Source organism: Myodes glareolus, chromosome 3 (genome assembly GCF_982192425.1).
Source record: "Myodes glareolus chromosome 3, mMyoGla1.1, whole genome shotgun sequence".
Classification (NCBI taxonomy): domain Eukaryota; kingdom Metazoa; phylum Chordata; class Mammalia; order Rodentia; family Cricetidae; genus Myodes; species Myodes glareolus.
The window spans coordinates 83,374,692-83,394,411 of record NC_142028.1 but is presented as its reverse complement, the minus strand read 5'-3'; the positions used below and the strand labels follow the sequence as shown (position 1 = coordinate 83,394,411).

Here is a 19,720-nt window from a genome sequence, read left to right as displayed (position 1 = left end):
GGTTACATAGCTGGGCCACTTTCTGTCTCTGTTTTGGAGCAGTGGACAATTTTACTCCAGGCAAGCACCTACCAGTTCCACTGTTAAAACTGTCAGGTATGGTGTGTGTGTGTGTGTGTGTGTGTGTGTGTGTGTGTGTGTGTGTGTGTGTGTGTGTTTAGCACACAGGCACCAACCCTGTCCACTCCAGGTGGGGGAAACAGCTTGCTGTTCACACAGCTGGAAGGATGGGACTGTGAACCAATCCTTAGGGAGCCAGCTTCCCCTTTCCTTCAAAAATGATACTTTGTTTCCTTCCGAGAGAAGGGACAGAGCCATGGTGGGACCTCAGTGTCCAGATCCAGTAACCAGCCAGTTTTTCTCCACCCTTTTCTCAGGTTTTCTTGGGTTTGCTGTTTGCTTTACTCCAAAATGACAAAAGACTAGTACAGAGATGGACTCCGAGTAAAGTCTCCTTCCTCCACCTCCCCACACATAGCCAGAGGGAACCACTCTGCAGAGCCTATGATTCCTGAGCGCTTACTGATGCTGTTTGGAATCTTTGGGTAATGTGTCATAGAATTCCTCCAGCGCTGGTTCTCCACTTAGCCTTTTGTCTGTGGACTTTGCTCATGCTGAAGCCTTTGCTGTATCTAGTTGATCCATTTTTGCTGTGGTTTAGTTTTCTGTTCTCTGCTCACACGGTGATTTGTTTAGTTCTTGGATTTTTAGGTTCCTTCTAAACATTTTCTTCTTTTCTCTTCCTTTCTTTTCTCTTCTTTCTTTCTTTTTTTTTAACTGATGCTTTTGGTTTTTTGTTTGCTCAGTAGCTTTGGAGCCTGTCCTGGAACTAGCTCATAGACCAGACTGGTCTTGAACTCACAGAGATCCGCCTGCCTCTGCCTCCCAAGTGCTGGGATTTTAATTGCCAAACTGTTTTCTAGAATGGATGTACAGTTTTGTCTTTTCACCAATAGTTCTTAAAAGCCATAGTCCTGCAGTATTTTTATTTTAGCAATTATTTTTTATTAATACTATTTTTAAAAGATTTACTTAACTTTTTCTTACATGTATGTGTGAGTGTATGTGCATATGTTTGCATGTAGTTGAGCCAGAGCCAGAAGAGGGTATTGGGTTTCTTGGAACTGGATTTGTGGAAGCTGTAGATGCTTATGAGACACCATATTTGTGTTGGGAACTTAACCTGGGTTCTCTGGAAGAGCAGCCAGTGCTCTTAACCACTGGGCCATCTCTCTAGTCCCTAATATTTGTCTTTCTGTGTCTGAATTATTGCATTTAATTCAGATCTCTGTAGTGATATTTTTTGTTTGTGTTAACAAATAAAACTTGCCTGAAGATCAGAGTGCAGAGCTAAGCCACTGGAGGCCAGGGAGTGGTGGCACACACCTTTAATCTCAGGCTTCGGGAGAGAGAGGCAGAGGAATCCATTAGTTAAGGTCACCCTGGGCTACACAAGATTGAATCTGTCTAAAAGAGAAACAGAGCTCACACAGAGGTGATTCCAGCATTTGGGATCCCACACCTTTAATCTTTAATCCCAGCACTAGAGAGGTAGAGACAGGAATAATATGGCTGGGTATAGAGAGGACTATAAGGCAGGAGGAGACAGGAGCTCAGTGCAGTCTGAGGTTTGGTGGAGACAGATGGGGTCTGAGGATGCAGTCTGAACATGCGTTCTGAGGATTCATAGGGACAGGGTCGCCCCTTCAGTCTGAGGACTTGGTAGAGGTAAAAGGTCTCTCTAGTGCCTGGCTGCACTGCTTCTCTGAGCTCTCAGCCCCGATAGCTTTTTGTTAGTAAGAGCAATTGAATTTGTGCTACAGAGCCCCAGTTGCATCCATTTCCCTGAAAATAACATCATTTCATTCTTGTTCATTTTTTATTTTTTCGAGACAGGGTTTCTCTGTGTATCAGGCCTAGCTGTCCTAGAACTAGCTCTCGTAGACCAGCATGGCCTCAGACTCACAGAGCTCCACCTGCCTCTGCCTCCTGAGAGCTGGGATTAAAGGCATGCACCCCACCACACCTGGCTATCACTTTTTTTTGAGACAGGGTGTCACTCTGTAGCTATCTTGGTATCAGCTATGTAGAGTTTATGCCTCTGTAGATTCACACTGTGCTCCTTTTCTCATCAAGCCCTGAGTCATCTTAATCAGCCAGCCATCTTTATAATAAAATTTGTTGTTGAGCCCTGAGTTTTCTTTCTTTTAAATGTTTTAAATGAAATTAAAACACATGGTTGTTTTGCAAGCACATATGTCTGTGTACCACTTGCATAGCTGCTGCCAGCAGAGGCCCGAGAGGGAATTGGATTCCCCTAGAGCTGTAATTCCAGATGGTTGTGAGACACTATGTAGGTGCTGCATTCAAACCGGGATCCTCTGGAAGAGCAGAGGAGTCGAGAGCACGCTCTTAACTGTCGGGCCATCGCCTACCTCTAATCCTGGGTTTTCTGCAAATGCTCCTTTTCTCCTATGGGACCCGACTGAGTCAGCTAGTCTGGCCTTGGAAAGTAACCGTCAGAGGCCAGAAGAGGTTGTTGGAGCCATGGGAGCGGGAATTGTAAGCGGTTGTGAGCAGCCTGGTGTGGGTACTGGACACGAGTTTGGGTCTTCCTCAGAGCAGTGGGCACCCTTCAGTGCCAAGTTGTTTTCCCCAGCCCAGTAGGCATTTACAAAGAAAGACAGTAAGGCTTAGGGAGGGACCTTCCTGGGGGACCCAGGAAGGAATCCCAGGGACTGGATTGTGTCCTGAATGTCCTGTATGTTTATCTCTCCTTCTCTGGTCCAGCCTTGAGTGGTGCATTTTCCATGTGATGAAGCCGTTTTGTTTGATTCCTTCTCAGCCCGGGTGCAGTCACTTATGTACCTTCCTCCCAGGTGGGCCCCAGGGTGAGCAACTGACCCTCTCTTGAGATCAGCATCTCCAGTCCTCCGCCCCCTCTGACTCTGCTGGAGTGTCACCAGAGCCTAGGAAACCGAGAACAGGAGGGAAAGCAAGGTCTTTGATTCCAATTGCTCCTTGGCACTTGACTTCCTGTGGTTCTGGACTCCTCATTTGTACTGCCTCGTAAGGATGAGACACAGGCGTGTGAACACTCTTGGAAAATTGCTTTTGGGGCTGGAGAGAGGGCTCAGTGTTAGTTAGTTTGCTCCTCTGCAAATACACTAGAGTTCACTAAGTAGATCAGGCTGACTCAGACTCAGAAATTCTCCTGCCTCGGCCTCCTGAGTATTAGTATTAACCTATGAATACTTTTTTTTTTCTTTTCTGAGACAAAGTTTCTCTGTGTAACCACCCTGGCTGTTCTGGAACTCACTCTGTAGATCAGGCTGGCCTCAAACTCGCAGAGATCTGCCTATCTCTGCCTCCCAAGTGCTGGGATCACCACCCGGCTCCTATGAATGCATTTTAATGTCATACACCAAGTAATGTCACACCAATGCTAGGTCTTCTGTGTTTCTGAGACTTCCTCTGGAGAAAGGTGAGCCATCTCAACTGCTCATGGGCAAGAGGAGACTACTCAGGTTCTTTTTTGTTTTCTTGTGATGTTGGGAATCGAGCCCAGGGCTTGCACATGCTAGACAGTTGCTCTTAGACCCAGAGAATACTTAGAGTCTAATGTAATAAGAGGAAAGGGCCTTTGACAAAACTTTCTCCTGTGACCGAGAGCCCTCCACCCTTCACTGGGACGATCTAAGGGAACATGGCTGGTACAAGGGCATTTAGAAACAATTATGGATAATAGCAAGGGCAGCTGGTCAAACAAACGCTCTTTGCTCTTTGGTTTTGAGGCACTTTGTTGCCTAGGCTGGCCCCGGACTTACATAACCCAAGCAGCCTTAAATTCAAAGAAAGTATCTTGCCTCAGCTCCTGAATGCTAGGATTACAGGCATGAGCCACCATACCCCATGGGGGGGGGGAAGCTGCATTTATAAATTTTTAAATTTCATATATTTATATATTGTGTGTGAGGAGGATTCATGCATGCCATGGTGCATGGTTAGAGTTGGCTCCGTGCTTCCATGGTGTGGGTCCCAGACGGACTTCAAGTCTTTGGTGACAAGCACGGTTATCTGCTGAACCATCTCGTCCCCCAACCCAGTGTATTTTGAACACCTGCTGTGAGTCAGATGTTTACTGTGCTTGGTGTCCCTGAGAGATAAGACAAAGCTATGTTAAGGCAAGAAGGAGAAGAATTTCCTCTTAGGCAATGGGAAGAAGTTGGGAAAGAGCTCAGCAGGCCATCTGGGTCACAGTGCAGTGGAGCAGATGGGCGCTCTGCTTGTGCTTTCTAGATGTGCTTTCTAGAACACCATCCGCCTTGCAGTGGGGAAGACGGATTGGGGGAGTCGTTGAGACCAAGGAGATGAGCTCCAGGGATGGTGGATTCCCACATCTCTCTTAATCCTTCCATCTTAATCCTCTTCTGTGGCTTCTGCCTTTGGTTGGGATACAGATTTAGCTGCTGTTCCAACAGTGAACAGTCTCAAATAAAAGCAGGAAGCAGCAGGCAGAAAAGGGGAGGAGATTTGAAGGATGGGAAGGTTTGGGGTACAGATGACTCTTGTCCCTGCCCCCTCAACGTCTGCTCTCCCCTTCTGCCTTAATGAAACCCTTGCTTTTTTTTTTTTTACTTGCTCTTCTTCTCTCCCCTACCTTCTTTCTTTCTGTTTCTCTGTTCTAATGTGTCCCAGGTTGAGGGGAGCCCTGGTCCTCCTACTTGCACCTCCCAAGTGCTGGGAACGACAGGCATGTGCCATCGTGCCTTGTTTAAATCCCCAGTTTTCACTGGGTGACCACACAAGATAAGCATCTTGTGTTCTAGAGAGCTGGGTGTGGCCAGGTGACTGCATTTTGTGTGATAAAGCACAGCATAGGAGGACTACGGTTGAGATAGACAGCCATCTTGGACCATGCAGATCATAGCAATATCCTAGAGATGTCGTCAGGCTGGACCCCTGATGAAGTTAACAGCAGAGCAAAGGATGAGGAGACGACTTCTCCCCTTCTAGGTCCCTCTTAGAGCAGGCAGAGTGTGCTGTCTTAAAGTCATAGAAACTGCAAACGAAGCCCAAACACAGGCGCTGTGGAGCTATGGGGAAGAGCGGAAACTCGTCTACTGTTTTGACTTGTTTTGTTATACCCTGGACAGCTTGCCTTAAAATGCAGCCTTTGGACTCTGTCCAGTGTAATAATCACTTCATCAGGACCCAGGAAGGGTGTGATTTGTAGGATTCGGTCTTTTGCCTAGGTTGGCCCTGCTGGATGTTCTTTCTTCTGGTGTTCCTAGGATTACCTGTGCTCCAAGAAGGCCCCAGAGCAGCCTCTTACCGGCGATGTCTTCCTCTGCCCCACAGTTTACTTTCAGGGTTTTGAATTAGGACTGTTGTGGAAGGCAGGCTCTGCCGTGCTGACTCGGCTCACTATCAGCTCGCTTAGATCACACAGTCCTTCCTGGACTGGCTGGCTTACCTTGCCAGGCTCTTATCACTTGGCTGCAGGCAGTACTACTGGCTCCATCAAAGCCAGCATCCTTCTTCCTAAGGGCATTTGCCCAAGCTGCTCCATCCACTTAGGACTTCCATACCTTAATCTCTAGTTCTTTAGAAAATTAGAGTTCTCAGCTATAAAGTCATTTTTCAGGGAGGTGTTCTCTGTCCTCTCCAGAATGGGTCAAGTGACAACACTATCATACGCACACACATGACTACCTGCTCTTGGTGCTTACCCTAATTGTAATTATGAAATAATCAGTGTAATTGTTTGTCTTTCCCACTGTTCTGTGAATCCTGCACAGCTGGACATTTACCTGTTTTGTTCACTGATGTTGCCCCAAGAACATAGCAAGAGTCTAACACTTAAGCAGAGACCGAAAAAAACCTTCGTTGATGTATGACTATCACCTCTATCAATCTTCAGGGAGCCCCTGACTGTCCACTCTCCCTCCCTTCGTCGTCCATCTGTCCAACCTGAGGACAAAATCACAGGTGGTGATGAACCTGGACCACAGGATGCATTGATGTGTCAAGGAAACCACCTGGAGTTGCAAGGGAGGGTCAACAAAAGACAAAGGCTGCAGCCATCAGTGGCCCCTCACCCTAAAACCCACTAACCAGAATCCGTAGTTGGTAATCTACAGCAGTGCCCTTATCTGCAGCTGTCGGTTCCAAAACTGCGGTTATCGATGGTCTGAAAATGCGAATGAAAAATTTCCAGAATTAACTGATTCATAACTTTTTTTTTTTTCCTGGGATGGTCTCACTACGGAACCCTGGCTGTCCTGGAACTTGTTCTGTTGACCAGGCTGGCCTCAGGCTCACATAGATCCCACCTGCAACTACCTTCTGAGTGCTGGGATTAAATCATACGGCATCATGCTAAGCTCGGAGTCATATTTTTTAAATTGCTGTTGTGATTACACAATGAAATCCTGGTTCCTTCTCTCCCAGGTGTGAAGCAAATGTGACTAGTGTGTCCATACTATATATTCTATTTATTTAGTGATGGGGGGGGGATGAGAGAACACTTCTATCAAAGAATATTATGATGGTTTATCAGTAGCTATTGCTGTTAATCTCTTACTGTGCTAATTACACTTTATCTCAGGTGTGTGTACATAGGAAAAACGGAGTATGCAGGGGTTGGTACTATCTGCAATTTCAGGTATCCACCGTGGTCATTAGTGACGGTGGTGGCAGGAACCTAGAGACAATGGCTCCACACTGTTACTAGAAGCAGCCTGAGAAATTCCCAAAAACCTTTTGGGAACCTTGATTCAGGTAAAATCAGGTCCTTGGCTTTAACCCAGAAAAGAATTCCAGGACTAGCCTGTGTGAAGCCAGATTTATTAAAGATATTTAAGTACAGATTTTAAGTATAAAGGCTAAGAGAAAGAGGTGCTTGGGAGAAGACTAAGACCGACCCACATGGGCATGGCATTCTCTGGTGAGAGCTGCAATTAGGTGTCCTGGCATTAACTACATATACCATCTTCAGGGCTCTCAAGTCTCTCTCTCTCTCTCTCTCTCTCTCCCCCAACCCCAAGATAGGCTTTCTCTGTGTAGCCCTGGCTGTCCTGAAGTTTGTTCTGTAGACCAGGCTGACCTCCACAGATTCGCCTGCTGCCTCTGCATCCCACGTGCTGGGACTAAAGGCGTTTGCCACCACTGCCGGGCAAGTTGCACAACTCTTTAATCCCAGCACTCAGGAAGGAACTCTGTGAGTTTGTGGCCAGTCTGGTCTAAATACTGAGTTCCATGCCAGCTGGGACTGTATAGTGAGACCCCCTCTGAGAAAAAAAAAAAAAAGAAAAGAAAAGAAAGAAAGAAAAGAAAGAAAAAGGAAAAAAGAGTTATACCTCTGTGTCTGTGTGTATGTTGATGTGTGTAGGTACACACTCAAACACGTGTCACAGCACGTGGGCAGAGGTCAAAGACTGACTACCTGTGGAGGTCATTTCTCTCTTTCCACTCTCTGGGATTGAGCCGAGGCTGCGGGTTTGTCGCCAAGTGCCTTTAACTGCTTTGCCGTCTCCCAGTCTTTCTCTATTTGAAAAGTGGAATCCAGAGGGGGACTCTGGGATGGCCTGGATGGATTACAATCTGAGAACATAGAAGTAGGAGTCTCTAAGGTAGCACAACGAGGTTAGGACATACCCTTTTCCTTTAAAGTTTCTGGTGAGATGCCCAGAAAAGTGCAGGCTTCTAGCTGGGAAGAAGTAAAACCTTAAACAAGTGTAATTGTGCTGGCATTCAGCCAAGGCTAGGATGAAGGGATTTTTTTTCTCTCTTCACAACTATCCCCGTGCTCCTGTTTCTGTGAACAGGGAGAACTACTCTACTCTAATGGCAGAGAACTGAAGTATCAGTAATACGTTAAAAGCAAGTTACTAAGCTATTGATTAATAATTAAGGTTCAGCATGTAACTGAAATGTCATGTAATAAAGCCTAATGAAATAAATCTTGATGATAAGCCAGTGTCAGGAGATAAATTAAACTGTTAGTAGCTGATCATATATCAATTACTCAAGTGTTAACTGATAGCCAAAGGATTTAACTGAAAATCTAGATATTGGCAGATAATGGCTAATTAATGGCTAAGGTGAGAGCTGATTAAGATTTAAAATGTCATTTTCTTAAGAAGAGTTTTGTGTGTGTTAGAAGGAACAAGAGCCAACCGGAAGTTAGTAACGTCTAGAAATGCATGTCCTATGAGAAGTATAGAATCGTCAGTGGGACTCACTACTTTTGGAGGAAATGATTTTTTTATCTTTGATATAGATATATAGATATAGATACCTCCAATATGGCCACATTGGGAAAAGGAACAAAGCCCAGTGACCCTTCCCCAAGTTCACATTCAGGGTCTGATGCAAGATTTAGGTTTAAATAGAAAGCAAGATGTGTGTAGAACTAACAGTTCCGGGAAAGGGGTGATCCCACCCATCACTGCTTCATCATTGCCTGGGCACTAGTCTCTCCTGCAAGGTGGTCTGACAAGTGTCATACGGTGTGACATTTCTTTCTGAGGGACCGGGTCCCCTCTGGCTGAGGGTCCCCATCTTATCTCTCTATTAGCATGAGACTGAGAGAGAATTCCAGTTTCTTAGAGTCCATTGTTCCAGTAGTCTGAGAGGCAAAGGGAAGGACATGGTGTCTTTCTTTAGAACATCTTTGGTCCTAATAGGATGGTTAAATTTGAGCTGTAGCCCCAAGGCCTTTGAATAAAATCTGTGAGCACAAACCTTCCATAATGCAAACTGTCTCTTCTTTGAAAAGGCAAAAATGCATGAGCAACAAAACTCAGACAAACAGAATAAACTTTAACCCCTTGCTGTGGGATAATGCTCTTGTACACTGTAAGGATTTGTCACTCATATTGGTTTAATAAAACACTGATTGGCCAGTAGCCAGGCAGGAAGTGGAGGCGGGGCAGCTAGACTAGGAGAATTCTGGGAAGAGGAAAGGCAGAGACACAATCATCATCCAGGAGCAGAGGAAGCCAGATGAGAATGCCTCACTGAGAAAAGATACCAAGCCACATAGCTAAACACAGATAAGAATTATGGGTTAATTTCAGTTGTAAGAGGTAATTAGTAATAAGCCTGAACAATAGGCCAAACAGTTTATAATTAATATAAGCCTCTATGTGTTTATTTGGGACTGAATGGCTATGGGACCAGGTAGGACAGAAACTTTCATCAACAACGCCTCATGCTTCACTTGTGCCCAACTGTGAGGCTCCTGATACAAGGTGTGTTCCATTCCTTACACCAATTCATTGCTACAGCATAACAGCCTTCAACACATCACAACCCTAACATAGGCCTTCAACATATCACACCCCTAATACAGGTCTTCAACACATCACACCCTAACACAGGCCTTCAACATATCACACCCCTAATACAGGTCTTCAACACATCATACCCTAACACAGGCCTTCAACATATCATGCCCCTAATACAGGCCTTTAACATATCACATCCTAACACAGGCCTTCAACATATCCCACCCCTAATTCTCCTCCTCAAAAGACAAAAGGAGGATCTGTATTATCACTCTAGCACTCGAAATTTTGCAAAAGCAAAATAAGTAATAATTTAAAACCTTGGTTTATCAAAGCTGCAGGCATTTTTATACGGTATTTGGGGAGTTAGTGCTAGGGACTATGAGGTGGGGGTTATAAGTCCGAGGTCAACTGGGCCTAAATGGTTCAAAATGGGGCTAGGGTAATGGCTCAGTTGATAAAGTTCGTGAAGACTTGAGTTTGGTCCCCAGCATAGAAAATCAGGCATGAATCATGGAAGGCAAAGACAGGAGGATCCCCAGGGCCACTGGCCTGCCAACTGACTTAATCAGCAAGCCCCAGACTCCCACAGGAGATTTTGTGCTCTATAGGTATTGCAATGTCCACAAACTTGTGGATTAAACAGTTAAATTTCTCCTGCATTAGGGATAAGAGAAGAAAAGCAAACCTTAAATGATGGCTCTATCTTGCTTATTAAAAGTTCTTAGAGGCAAGTGTAATGGCACATCCCTTTAATCCCAGCACTTGGAAGGAAGGCAGGTGGATCTCTGTGAGTTTGAGGCCAGCTTGGTCTACATAGAAAATTCCAGGATGGTCAGGGCTGCATAGAAAGACACTGCCTAAAAATAAATAAATTCTGAAAACCCTAGGTGCAGCTTGACAAGGAAATAAGGCCTTGTCCTAGTCTGGCCCCAGGTGTTCCCTGAGACCATACCACCCAAAGGAGCTGCCACATCTGGAATCCTTACTGGCCACTGGAGTCTGCAAATTCCTGTCTGCATTCTTTTCTCCTGGCCGTGATATGGCCAGTGCAATTTCAGGGAGAAAACAATTCTCCTGGCTCACAGTTTTGGGGAATATCAGTCCATCACAACCAAGAAGGCATAGCGGTAAGATTGATTCCTGGTCACAGTGTATGTGGTGGCTGGGGTCCTGCTATCAGAGCAGTCTGGAAGAAGAGCCTGAGGTCCAACCAGAACCCTGGTTGAAGTTCTGCCCGTATGGCCATACATCTGCCCCATATATAATAGGTTTCATCACCCGCCCACCCTCAACCAAAGCTGTGCCACTCTCTGGGACCCAAAGGTTCAGGTACAGAGCCTATGGGGGACAGCTCACATTTAAATTACAATATCTTTCACTTTTTTTAAATTGTAGTGTGTTTGATGAGAACATTTTTAGGAGCATTACTGCTTGATTGAAAAAAATTAAAAGGGCTGGAAGCCTTGAATGTTTACTTTTATTTTATATTAATCTGTATTTTTTAAATAGTTTATTTACTTTCAATTTGTGTGCATTGGTGTTTTGCCTGTGTGCATGTCTGTGTGATAGTGTCTTGCCTCCTCCAACTGTGGTTACAGACAGTTGTGAGCTGACATGTGGGTGCTGAGAATTGAACGGGGGTCCTCTGGAAGAGCAGCCAGTGCTCTTAACTGCTGAGCCATCTCTCCGTTCCTTGTTTGGGTTTTTATTAGTCTCTCTCTCTCTCTCTCTCTCTCTCTCTCTCTCTCTCTCTCTCTCTCTCTCTCTCTCTCTTTCCGTGCCCTTCTTTCTGAGAACAGAACCCAGAATCTTGCAAGTGTTTGAACTCTGAGCCCTTCTCCCACTCTACTCCAAGAACTGGCATCTTTTGTAATTAAATAAAACAATAATACACACAAGAACAGAGGACAAAAACAACACACGCTTGGCCTAGATTTCCATTGGCTAGAAATCCGTGTTGAGTTCAAGTTTTATTATCACAAGTACTGTTTTGTTTATAGGCAGAAAACATGTGTTCAATGCTTCATCTTTGGCTAGCACTGCCCCAGGCACGCTCACAGGTATTAGATGCTAATCCTCATAGCCTTCCTGTGAGGTAAGACTTGGCTCCCCTTTACAGAAGTCTGGCTAGGGGATGATTGCTTCATACCTTCTACATGGTTTCTTTTGGCTATCAGCCTAGTGGCCGCTGATTGGCTGTTAAGAACTCTCATTGGCCAGGAGTTCCTATTCTTTGCTCTTGGATTCAAATCATCCAAGTCTTAGACTTCTTCCTTTATGTGACCGAAGGGATGAGAAGCCCAGGCTTTCTGCCTGTGAAGCACCACTTGAGATTGCTGAGGGACAGGAATGGTGGGGAAGAGAGAACCGGGTCACAACTCTGCTCGTCTCTGAAGAATGAGCTTTGCCACCTGCTCTGTGATCCGTGGCTTGATCTCCTGCACAGGCACGGTTGGATCCCAAGCCCCCACCACCTTTCCGTCTGGGGCCACTAGGTACTTCCAGAAGTTCCAGGTGGGCTCCTTCCCAGAAGTCTCTAAAGAAAAAGGAAGCAGAAGAACAGTGTGCCTCCCCATGCCCAATTCCTGGATCCCACCATGGGTCTATCTCACACCCAGGCCCCACCCAGACCTCTTAAATTAGCGGCACTGAGAACAAGCCCCAGCTCCCAGCACTTTTCAAAAGCTCTCCCGTAGAGTCCAGTTGGGGGATCCAGATTGAGAGAGGATCCTGGGAAGTACGCCATTCAGTACTGTCTACCAGTCAGCCTCTCCTAATCACCCCAGTCACACCCTGTCCTCGAAGGCTGTTCTGCTTCGAGACAGGATTCCATGTAACCCAGGCTATCTTCATCTTGCTACATGTCTGAAAAAGATCTGGAAAACTGTATCCTCCTAGCTTCCAACTCACACGTGTAGGCCTGCACTACAATTCCCTGCTTCCAATTAAGTCTTAATGGCTTCTAAAGGTTAGTCCTTGTACTGGCTGAATCCAAATCACTTGTCAGGAAGTGGGGCCTTCGGAAAAATTCTTGCGCTCTGATAGAGTAGGGTTCAGGCTTGTACGATTATAAGATCTTTCCAGGAGCTTCTGAGGCAAGGCCAGACTGATCTACAGTTGTAGGAACTGGGAGAAAACCTAACAACACACACAGGAGGGGAGAAAAGGATGTGAACAAGTACACAAAGCTCTCCAGATTCCAGAGTTCATAGGGGCTGCAGCTGAGACAGGCATCTGGGATTATCTTTCTTTTCTTCTTCTATTTTTAATGTGTATAGGTGTTTTGCTTGCATGCATGTCTGCACATGATATGTGTACAATGCCCGAGGAGGCCAGAAGAGGGTATTGGATTCTCTGGGATTGGAGTTGCAGATGGTTGTGAGCTGCCATGTGAGCACCAGGAATCAAACCTGGGTTTGATTCTGGATGAGCAGCCAGTGTTCTTAACCTTGGAGTCACCTCTCTAATCCCAGAATCCCACTTTTTACTTTTTATTTTATTTATTTATTTCCCTGAGACAGTGTTTCTCTGTGTAACAGTCCTGGCTGTCCTGGAACTTGCTTTGTAGACCACGGAACTCACAGAGACCCACCTGACTCTGCCTCCCAAGTGCTGAGATTAACGGGTGCGCGCCACCATTGCCCGGAGCATCCCACTTTTTAATGAGCAGGCCCAGAACACTCAATGTTTGACCCTTGGTGAGCCAAACCTGCCTCTCAGATAGTCAGTCCCAAGAAGAGATAACCTGTGTTGTAAAATGTGTTCCTCAACCAAATAACGTGATACCTGCCTACCCTTCCAGGGAGCCAGCACTGAGCAGTCCCACCGGATGAGACCTAAAGAGAGCAGTGACAATGAAACACTGTCTGCCTGTGCACAGAGCCTCCCTCCCCATGCACATAAAGGCACCCCCTCCCCTTAGACCATCTCTGCACAGCTTCTGTCCTGTCTGGTCTGTTGCAGTTAGACCACAGAGTACCTAACAAACTCTACTGCCTTTCCGTGCTTGGTGTTTTCATTCACAGCCCACGCCTCGTGCCTGCCACTGGTATTCCAGGCATGGCAATTAAGCTGATTCTTTTGGAGAGGTTTCCCTTTTAGTGTATATACTTTAACTCAGAACAAGAGACTTTCAGTCATCTTGGTCACCCTTCTCCAGGGGTGTGGCATCTCATGGCTGTGCCGTAGTTTCTCGATTCTCCATCTATAAGCTCAGCTGAGGAACACTGACAAAAGCAGGATGATCCGTGTGCTCCCAGGAGGCCCTGGGAGTGGGGACAAGATCTCGGGGACGTCCTAGGGTGAGACAACAGGTATAGAGGCGTGGGCACGATTCTGCCTCTACTCAGGCCTACCCTCGCCCACTTCCTCCAAGGGTCAGGAAGACAAAGGTGACCCAGCCAGCCAGCAGCTTCTGTTGCCCAGGCAGTCATGGTGACAGCCAGGGAGGGAAGGTGACGGGGAGAAGAGAAGGACTCACGGGTCAGGTATTTGAAGGCAGGGTGGGCACCAGTGCCAATGACTGCAATCTTGCTGAACATGGGGAAAGAGACACTGTAGGTACGGCGGGCAAAGTTCTCAATCTCCCTGTCGGTGTCTGGTTCCTGTTGGCCAAACTGGTTGCAAGGGAAGGCGAGCACGTTAAAATGGTAGGGACCCAGGTCCCGCTGCAGCTGCTGCAGGGCTCGGTAGTTCTCGTCTGTGAAGCCACATTCGCTAGCTACGTTCACCACCAGAGAAACCTGCGTGGTAGAAACAAAACAGAAGAAGGCTCAGAACCATACACAATCCAGCGAGGAGGCATGCACTTGTGTCTACTCTGATATGTCTACATCACACATGCAAGAATGCTATGAACATATGTAAATACGTGTATAATGTTCCCACAAAATACACCCACATATGAAATCAAGCATGGGGGGGGCCTATACACATGTTCACACATACATGAGTATCTGTGACTGTAAGCACACAATTCACCTAAATTAATAGGCACATGCTCTGTGATGCAAACCTACATTAGCTAGTAGTACACAAATCCACAAATACATGTAGTACATTCACAGACAGGCATGCACACAGAGACCATGTATCAGTAGGCGATGCTGGGGAGGAGAAAGGCACACGTGGGTTCAATTTGGTTCTGTCAGCTGGGTACTTCCAGGAATTCAGGCGGCCTCTTTCCCAGAAGTCTCTAAAGGAAAAGGAAGCAAAAGAGCCTCCCTGTACCCTTCCCGGGTTGGGACTGCCAGTACATGAGTACACAGACAGAATGACCCCCAGGACAGTCCTTTTTATCTCCTCCCTTCCAGCAAACAAATACTTTGATCACTGAGCCCTAATTTTATTAAAGACTTTAGGCAATAAATACAGTGCTAGCTAGCAGATGGAACTGAATTATAATGTAATTAGAATTTTGGCACCAGTGCCACATTTCCAGCTTCTAGCTATGTATTCCTGAAAGATTACCATCCTTTGCCTGGGCGTCCTAGCTCCGTGGCTGTTTTGAGACAAGCTGGGATAATGTCACCTGGCTACTGACCACTTCCCAGGGTCAGTCTGGAACAGACTAGATAGACTCCTCAAATTCAGCAGTACTGAAATTACAGGTCTTCGTTGTGGGGAGTGTCCTGTTTATTGTAGAATATCTGGCATCATCCTAGCCTGTACTCACTCGATGTCTAGGCTTGACCTCCAAAAATGTTTCCCAATGGGGTCTGTGGCACATACCTGTAATTGCAGCTCTAAGGACACTAAGGCAGTAGAATTGTAAATTGGAGACAAGCCTAAACTACACAGTAAGACTGTCTCTTTAATGGAAAAAAAAATGGCACATGCCTTTAATCCCCACACTTAGGAGGCAGAGACAGAAGCAAGTGAACCTTTGTGAGTTCAAGGCCAGCCTGGTATACCTAGCAAGCTCCAGGCCAGCTACTGCACAGTGAGACACACCATGTCTCAAAACAAAACAAAACAAAACAACAAAACAAACTGGAGAGATAACCATTTGCTGCCACACTTGACATTCTGAGTTCAATCCCAGGGCCCCACAAAGTAGAAGAAAAGAAATGATTTCCCTAAGTTGTTATCTGGCCCCCAGCTGGACACCATGAAAGGCAAGCACACATAAACACACACACACACACACACACACAACACACACACACACACACACAATGTAATAACAGCAGCACACATAAACACACACACAATGTAATAACAGCAAACATACATAAACATACACACACACACACACAAAATGTAATAACAAAAAACCCTTTTTTTAAATTTTTGAAACAGGGTTTCTTTGTGTAGCCCTGCCTCTAACTCCTGAGTTCTAAGATTAAAGGTGCACGCCACCACCCAGCTAACTTAAAAAAAAAATCTTTCTGAGAAAGTTTACCCCTGCTGAGAATCATTGAGCTGATCTGACCCACCGCACACTCTGTCTGGGGTGGTAAGAAGTCGGGACTCTAGATTCTCTCCTCCAAGTAAGGTTCTCCTTACTTCTTTCCTACTGGGCCTTTATTGAGTGCACTTTAAGATGCTTCTTTTAAGCCTGTATCATGTGTGTCTCCCTAGGTTTTGTGAAGGGGAGCATCTTGCTTCTCATTCCATCCAGGAAACCAAAGAGCTTATCCACACATGTGCACACACATGCATAGAAATAGATTCAGATGTGTACATAGAAACAAGCCAATAAAACACATTACCCACACCCTTCTCCCACTCACACATTCCACCCAGGAAGTAAGCACTCCCCCAAGCACTCCTCAACATTCCTGCCCAGCCATGGACTCAGTGACTGTCACCCATGACATTTATGACTATCACTCAGTATCAGGCATGTAGTAGGAGGAAGCAAATGTTTGTTAATGACAAATGAAGGTATGCCCCAAGCAACGGCCCGGCTCAGGTCAACCAGCCTCCCTGGACTGACTGCTCCCGGTTTCTTTTTTCTGAGCTTAGCAATTAAGGGCAGAGACTCTTGAGTTGTACCGCTGGGGTTCAAATTCTAACTCTACCCCTCTTCAAACAACCAAAACAAACCGGGGGCGGGGTGATCCTGCACACCGTGGTGTGCCTGTTTGGAGATCAGAGAGTGACTTCCAGGAAGTGGCTCTCTCCTTTTACCGTAGAAGTCCTGAGAATTGAACTCAGGTCCTTGACACACCCACTGAGCAATCCTACTGGCCTCTAACTCTACCTTTTTTATTTTATTTTATTTTATTTTATTTTATTTTGAGACAGGATCTCATTACCTAATGCAGCCTTGGCTGGCCTAGAACTGGCTATATTGACCAGACCGACTTTGAGCTCACAGCTATCTGCCTGCTTCTGCCACCTAAGTGCTGGGATTAAAAGTATGTTCCAGGCTAATTGTACACACTATTCCTATCAGGAGCTGAAAAATATTGTCTATTTTTTTTTAATCTCTTATCGCTGTTGGGATTGCCTGACTCAGTTTTCAGTACCCCATTTACTGTCTTTCCTCCCTATCAGCTTGATTAAAACATAAACTTGTTTTGCCCGTCACTATTTATCTTCAGGGCTTGGGTTTCTAGCTAGTGTACAGTAGGTGCCAAATAATAGACAATGAATTAATGACTGGGGGAGCTGCTCGGGTGGTGTATGCTCGGGTGGGACTATGCCCAGCCATGTTAGAGGGGAGGGGAGGCCTGACAGGAATGGACCCTGCTCTTTGCAATTCTTTGGCGTCCTGGATGAGGTCCCTGGATGAGGTCCCTACAATACACATGGGCACTCTAAAGCTTAGCAAGTGCTTCCACAGTGTCCCCTCATTTTGAAATTCACACTGGTCCGAGCAGTGTCCCCTCATTTTGAAATTCACACTGGTCCGAGCAAGGACTCCCAGCATAATCGATAATGTCAAGGCAATTGAAACCAGTTTTGTCCCTAAAGATGGCCCTGCTCCCAAGAAAAGCACACTGAGAGCCATTCTTTCGTGATTCATCCAAGCCTGGATGATGGACTCCCAGGTCCGTTAACGTCCAGCACCACACATCTTCACATCAGGGCCTCCCACTCTCAAGAGGCAGAAGATTCTTTGACAGATTTTTAAAAAAAATTATTATTATTATTATTATTCCGAGATAGTAGCTGGCTGGAACTCCCTAAGAGGACACCAAGTTGGCCTCGAACCCACAGGGGCCAGCTTGTCTTTTCCTCCCTAGTGTAGGGCTGGGGATTAAAGGCCTGCAACACCTTGTGAGGATTCTTTGTCACAAACAGCATAGCACTGGGTCTCTGAACTTGTAGTTCAAAGTCCCTCTGGGTTCTCCCTGGCCCCATCAGTTCCATCTACCACCATTAGCCTAGGGGTTTGTATCCTTCAGGTACCACTGTTGAAAGCCCTGGTCCTGCTCACCCCCTCTAACACCCCCCCCCCCGGCAGTTTTGCTTGTGTCTGGACTTGGCCAGCTCTGCTTGTCCTGATCTGTCTTGCTCATTGCTCAAGTCTTTTTTTTTTTTTTTTTTTTTTTTTTTTTTTTTTTTTTTTTTTTTTTTTTTTTTTTAAGACCCAATCCTGATACACTCCCTTACTGTGATTCAGTCTAGCAAGGAGGGGCCTGTCATGCTGGATGGCTAACAGCTCCATCACAACTGCCCTCTAAGGGGTGGGGCTTGAGAGGACCAAAGGGATGGGAGTTGGTTGCTTTCTACTGTTGTGTGGTCCTGTGCCCAAGCCTTCGTTCTCAGTGTGCATTCTAAGAACCAAGCAAAGGTCTATCTTAGATGCTCACTCCCTACCCTGCACTTTTATTTGTTGACCCACTCACTGTTCCAGGCGCAAAAGTCAGACTGGAGGGGCAAAAGCTAGGGTTATTTTTACTCTTAGAAGAGGCAAAGCCGGGGCGGAGGGCATTCTCTTTCAGGGCGAGATCTTGCGCCCTGAGAGCGCAGATAGCGCGTTGTGGTTCCTGGGTTGTGCCACGTAGCCGCGGGTCTGTGCCTGGGGGCGCCGGATGGACGGATCGCGGGGCTGGGATCCCCAGGGTGGTGCCCAACGGGAGCATCCCCGAGCTGTGATGCACCCGAAGGGAGCCTCCCCCGAAGAGCCCCGGCTAGGGGCCCCCATCGAGCCCTGCCCCCGCCGAGTCAGGCCCGTAGGACACCGTCACTCACCGAGCCGCGGTATTTCTCCAGCGACACCAGCTTGCCCCGGATGTTGACTGCCTTGAAGTCGTAGAAGTCCTGCTCGGATTGCGCGCAGGCCGCGGCCCATAGGAGCAGCCACGCCGCCGCCACGGTCGCAACCATGACTCGCTTCCGAGGTGGCGGCTTGGCGAGGGAAAAGACAGGGAGGGGAGACCCTGGCGTGCGGGCCCGGAAGGAGGCGGCCCACGGACCAGGACGCGCCCCCTTCGCAGTCGCCTCTGCAGGCGTGGAGTCCTGGCTCTGGACCTCAGTTTCCCCAGATGTTCAGCGCCGGTTGGCTCCAGATCCAAGGATCCCGTTTTCTTGAGTCTGAGACCAAAATTCGCTTGTATGAATTTGGTTGCTCGTGCTCAGGATATAGCGACTTAATAGGGAGAGAAAGGAGAAAAATCTACGTGTGAGATTAGCTTCTAGATAGTGCTTGGCCTAAGGCAGATCGCTCACTGTTCTGAGCCTACTTCTTCACGGGAATAATACACATAGTATAGAATCAAGAGTACTGAACTATAATAGAAAAATGATGGGAAACACCTGGATAGCTGAACAATGTGTACAAACTTTAGGTTAAGATGGAGAGGTTAGAGAAGGCAAAGGAGCTTGAATCTGCAGCGGTTTGGACTCCTGCAATGCAGGAGGTTTGGGAGAGACTGCTTTCGGGTTCACCCTGTAGAGACTCCGAGATAGCAGACCCATACACTGCGGTCTTGCCAATCACTGATTAGTGTCTCCTGGCAAGAGGCACAACAGGAGCCAAGAAGGCTCCATATCTGGAGCAGCTGACAGCTAAAGGCTTTTTGTGGACACTAACATGGCTAGCAGCTGGAATGTCGTCTTTAGTGACAGGCGATCTGGACAGGCACAGCAAACCTCTTTGATACCCACAAGGGGCTGAGCATCTATTGGTGACTAAGTGTGCGTTACACATTTGGGGTACCTGTTCTATGCCAAATTCAGCTGGAGGCGCCTCTTGTGCAGTGATGAGCAAGATATGTGGTCCCTATTCAGATGGAGATAGGGCACTAAGTGGTTCACAGTTAACTCTAAAACTACTGTTATGGCAAGTTAGTACCTGACAAAGCTGAGGGAGGGTTGGGGGAACGACAGGAGGTTTGAACTGAACTCTGACAAATGAGTAGACGTTATTCAAGTAAAAGCAGAAAGCATGCGCGGAGGTCGCCAGGGAGAGGGAAACATGATACCCTGGGCAAGAAAGGGTATTTTGGCTGGAGTGGAGAGAACAATGC

At 46.7% G+C, this 19,720-nt stretch overlaps 1 protein-coding gene across 1 annotated transcript; it reads right to left on the bottom strand.

The window, feature by feature from the left end:
* Nucleotides 1-11,220: 11,220 nt before the first annotated feature.
* Nucleotides 11,221-18,625, bottom strand: Gpx7 (glutathione peroxidase 7). The gene is made up of 3 exons (XM_048453322.3): nt 18,444-18,625; nt 13,777-14,038; nt 11,221-11,832 (listed from the first exon to the last, which is right to left on the bottom strand). Exons 1-3 carry the CDS (start codon nt 18,576-18,578, stop codon nt 11,669-11,671), a joined length of 561 nt encoding a protein of 186 aa, XP_048309279.1. The 5' UTR covers nt 18,579-18,625; the 3' UTR covers nt 11,221-11,668.
* Nucleotides 18,626-19,720: the final 1,095 nt, after the last annotated feature.

What these genes read in the sequence shown, in the direction of transcription:
- Gpx7 (XM_048453322.3), bottom strand. Translation starts at nt 18,578, where the DNA reads ATGGTTGCGACCGTGGCGGCGGCGTGGCTGCTCCTATGGGCCGCGGCC. An exon ending in TGGAGAAATACCGCGGCTCG is followed by an intron (nt 14,039 to 18,443) that starts GTGAGTGACGGT and finishes TCTACCACGCAG; the next exon opens with GTTTCTCTGGTGGTGAACGT. An exon ending in TGCCTTCAAATACCTGACCC is followed by an intron (nt 11,833 to 13,776) that starts GTGAGTCCTTCT and finishes CTTTTTCTTTAG; the next exon opens with AGACTTCTGGGAAGGAGCCC.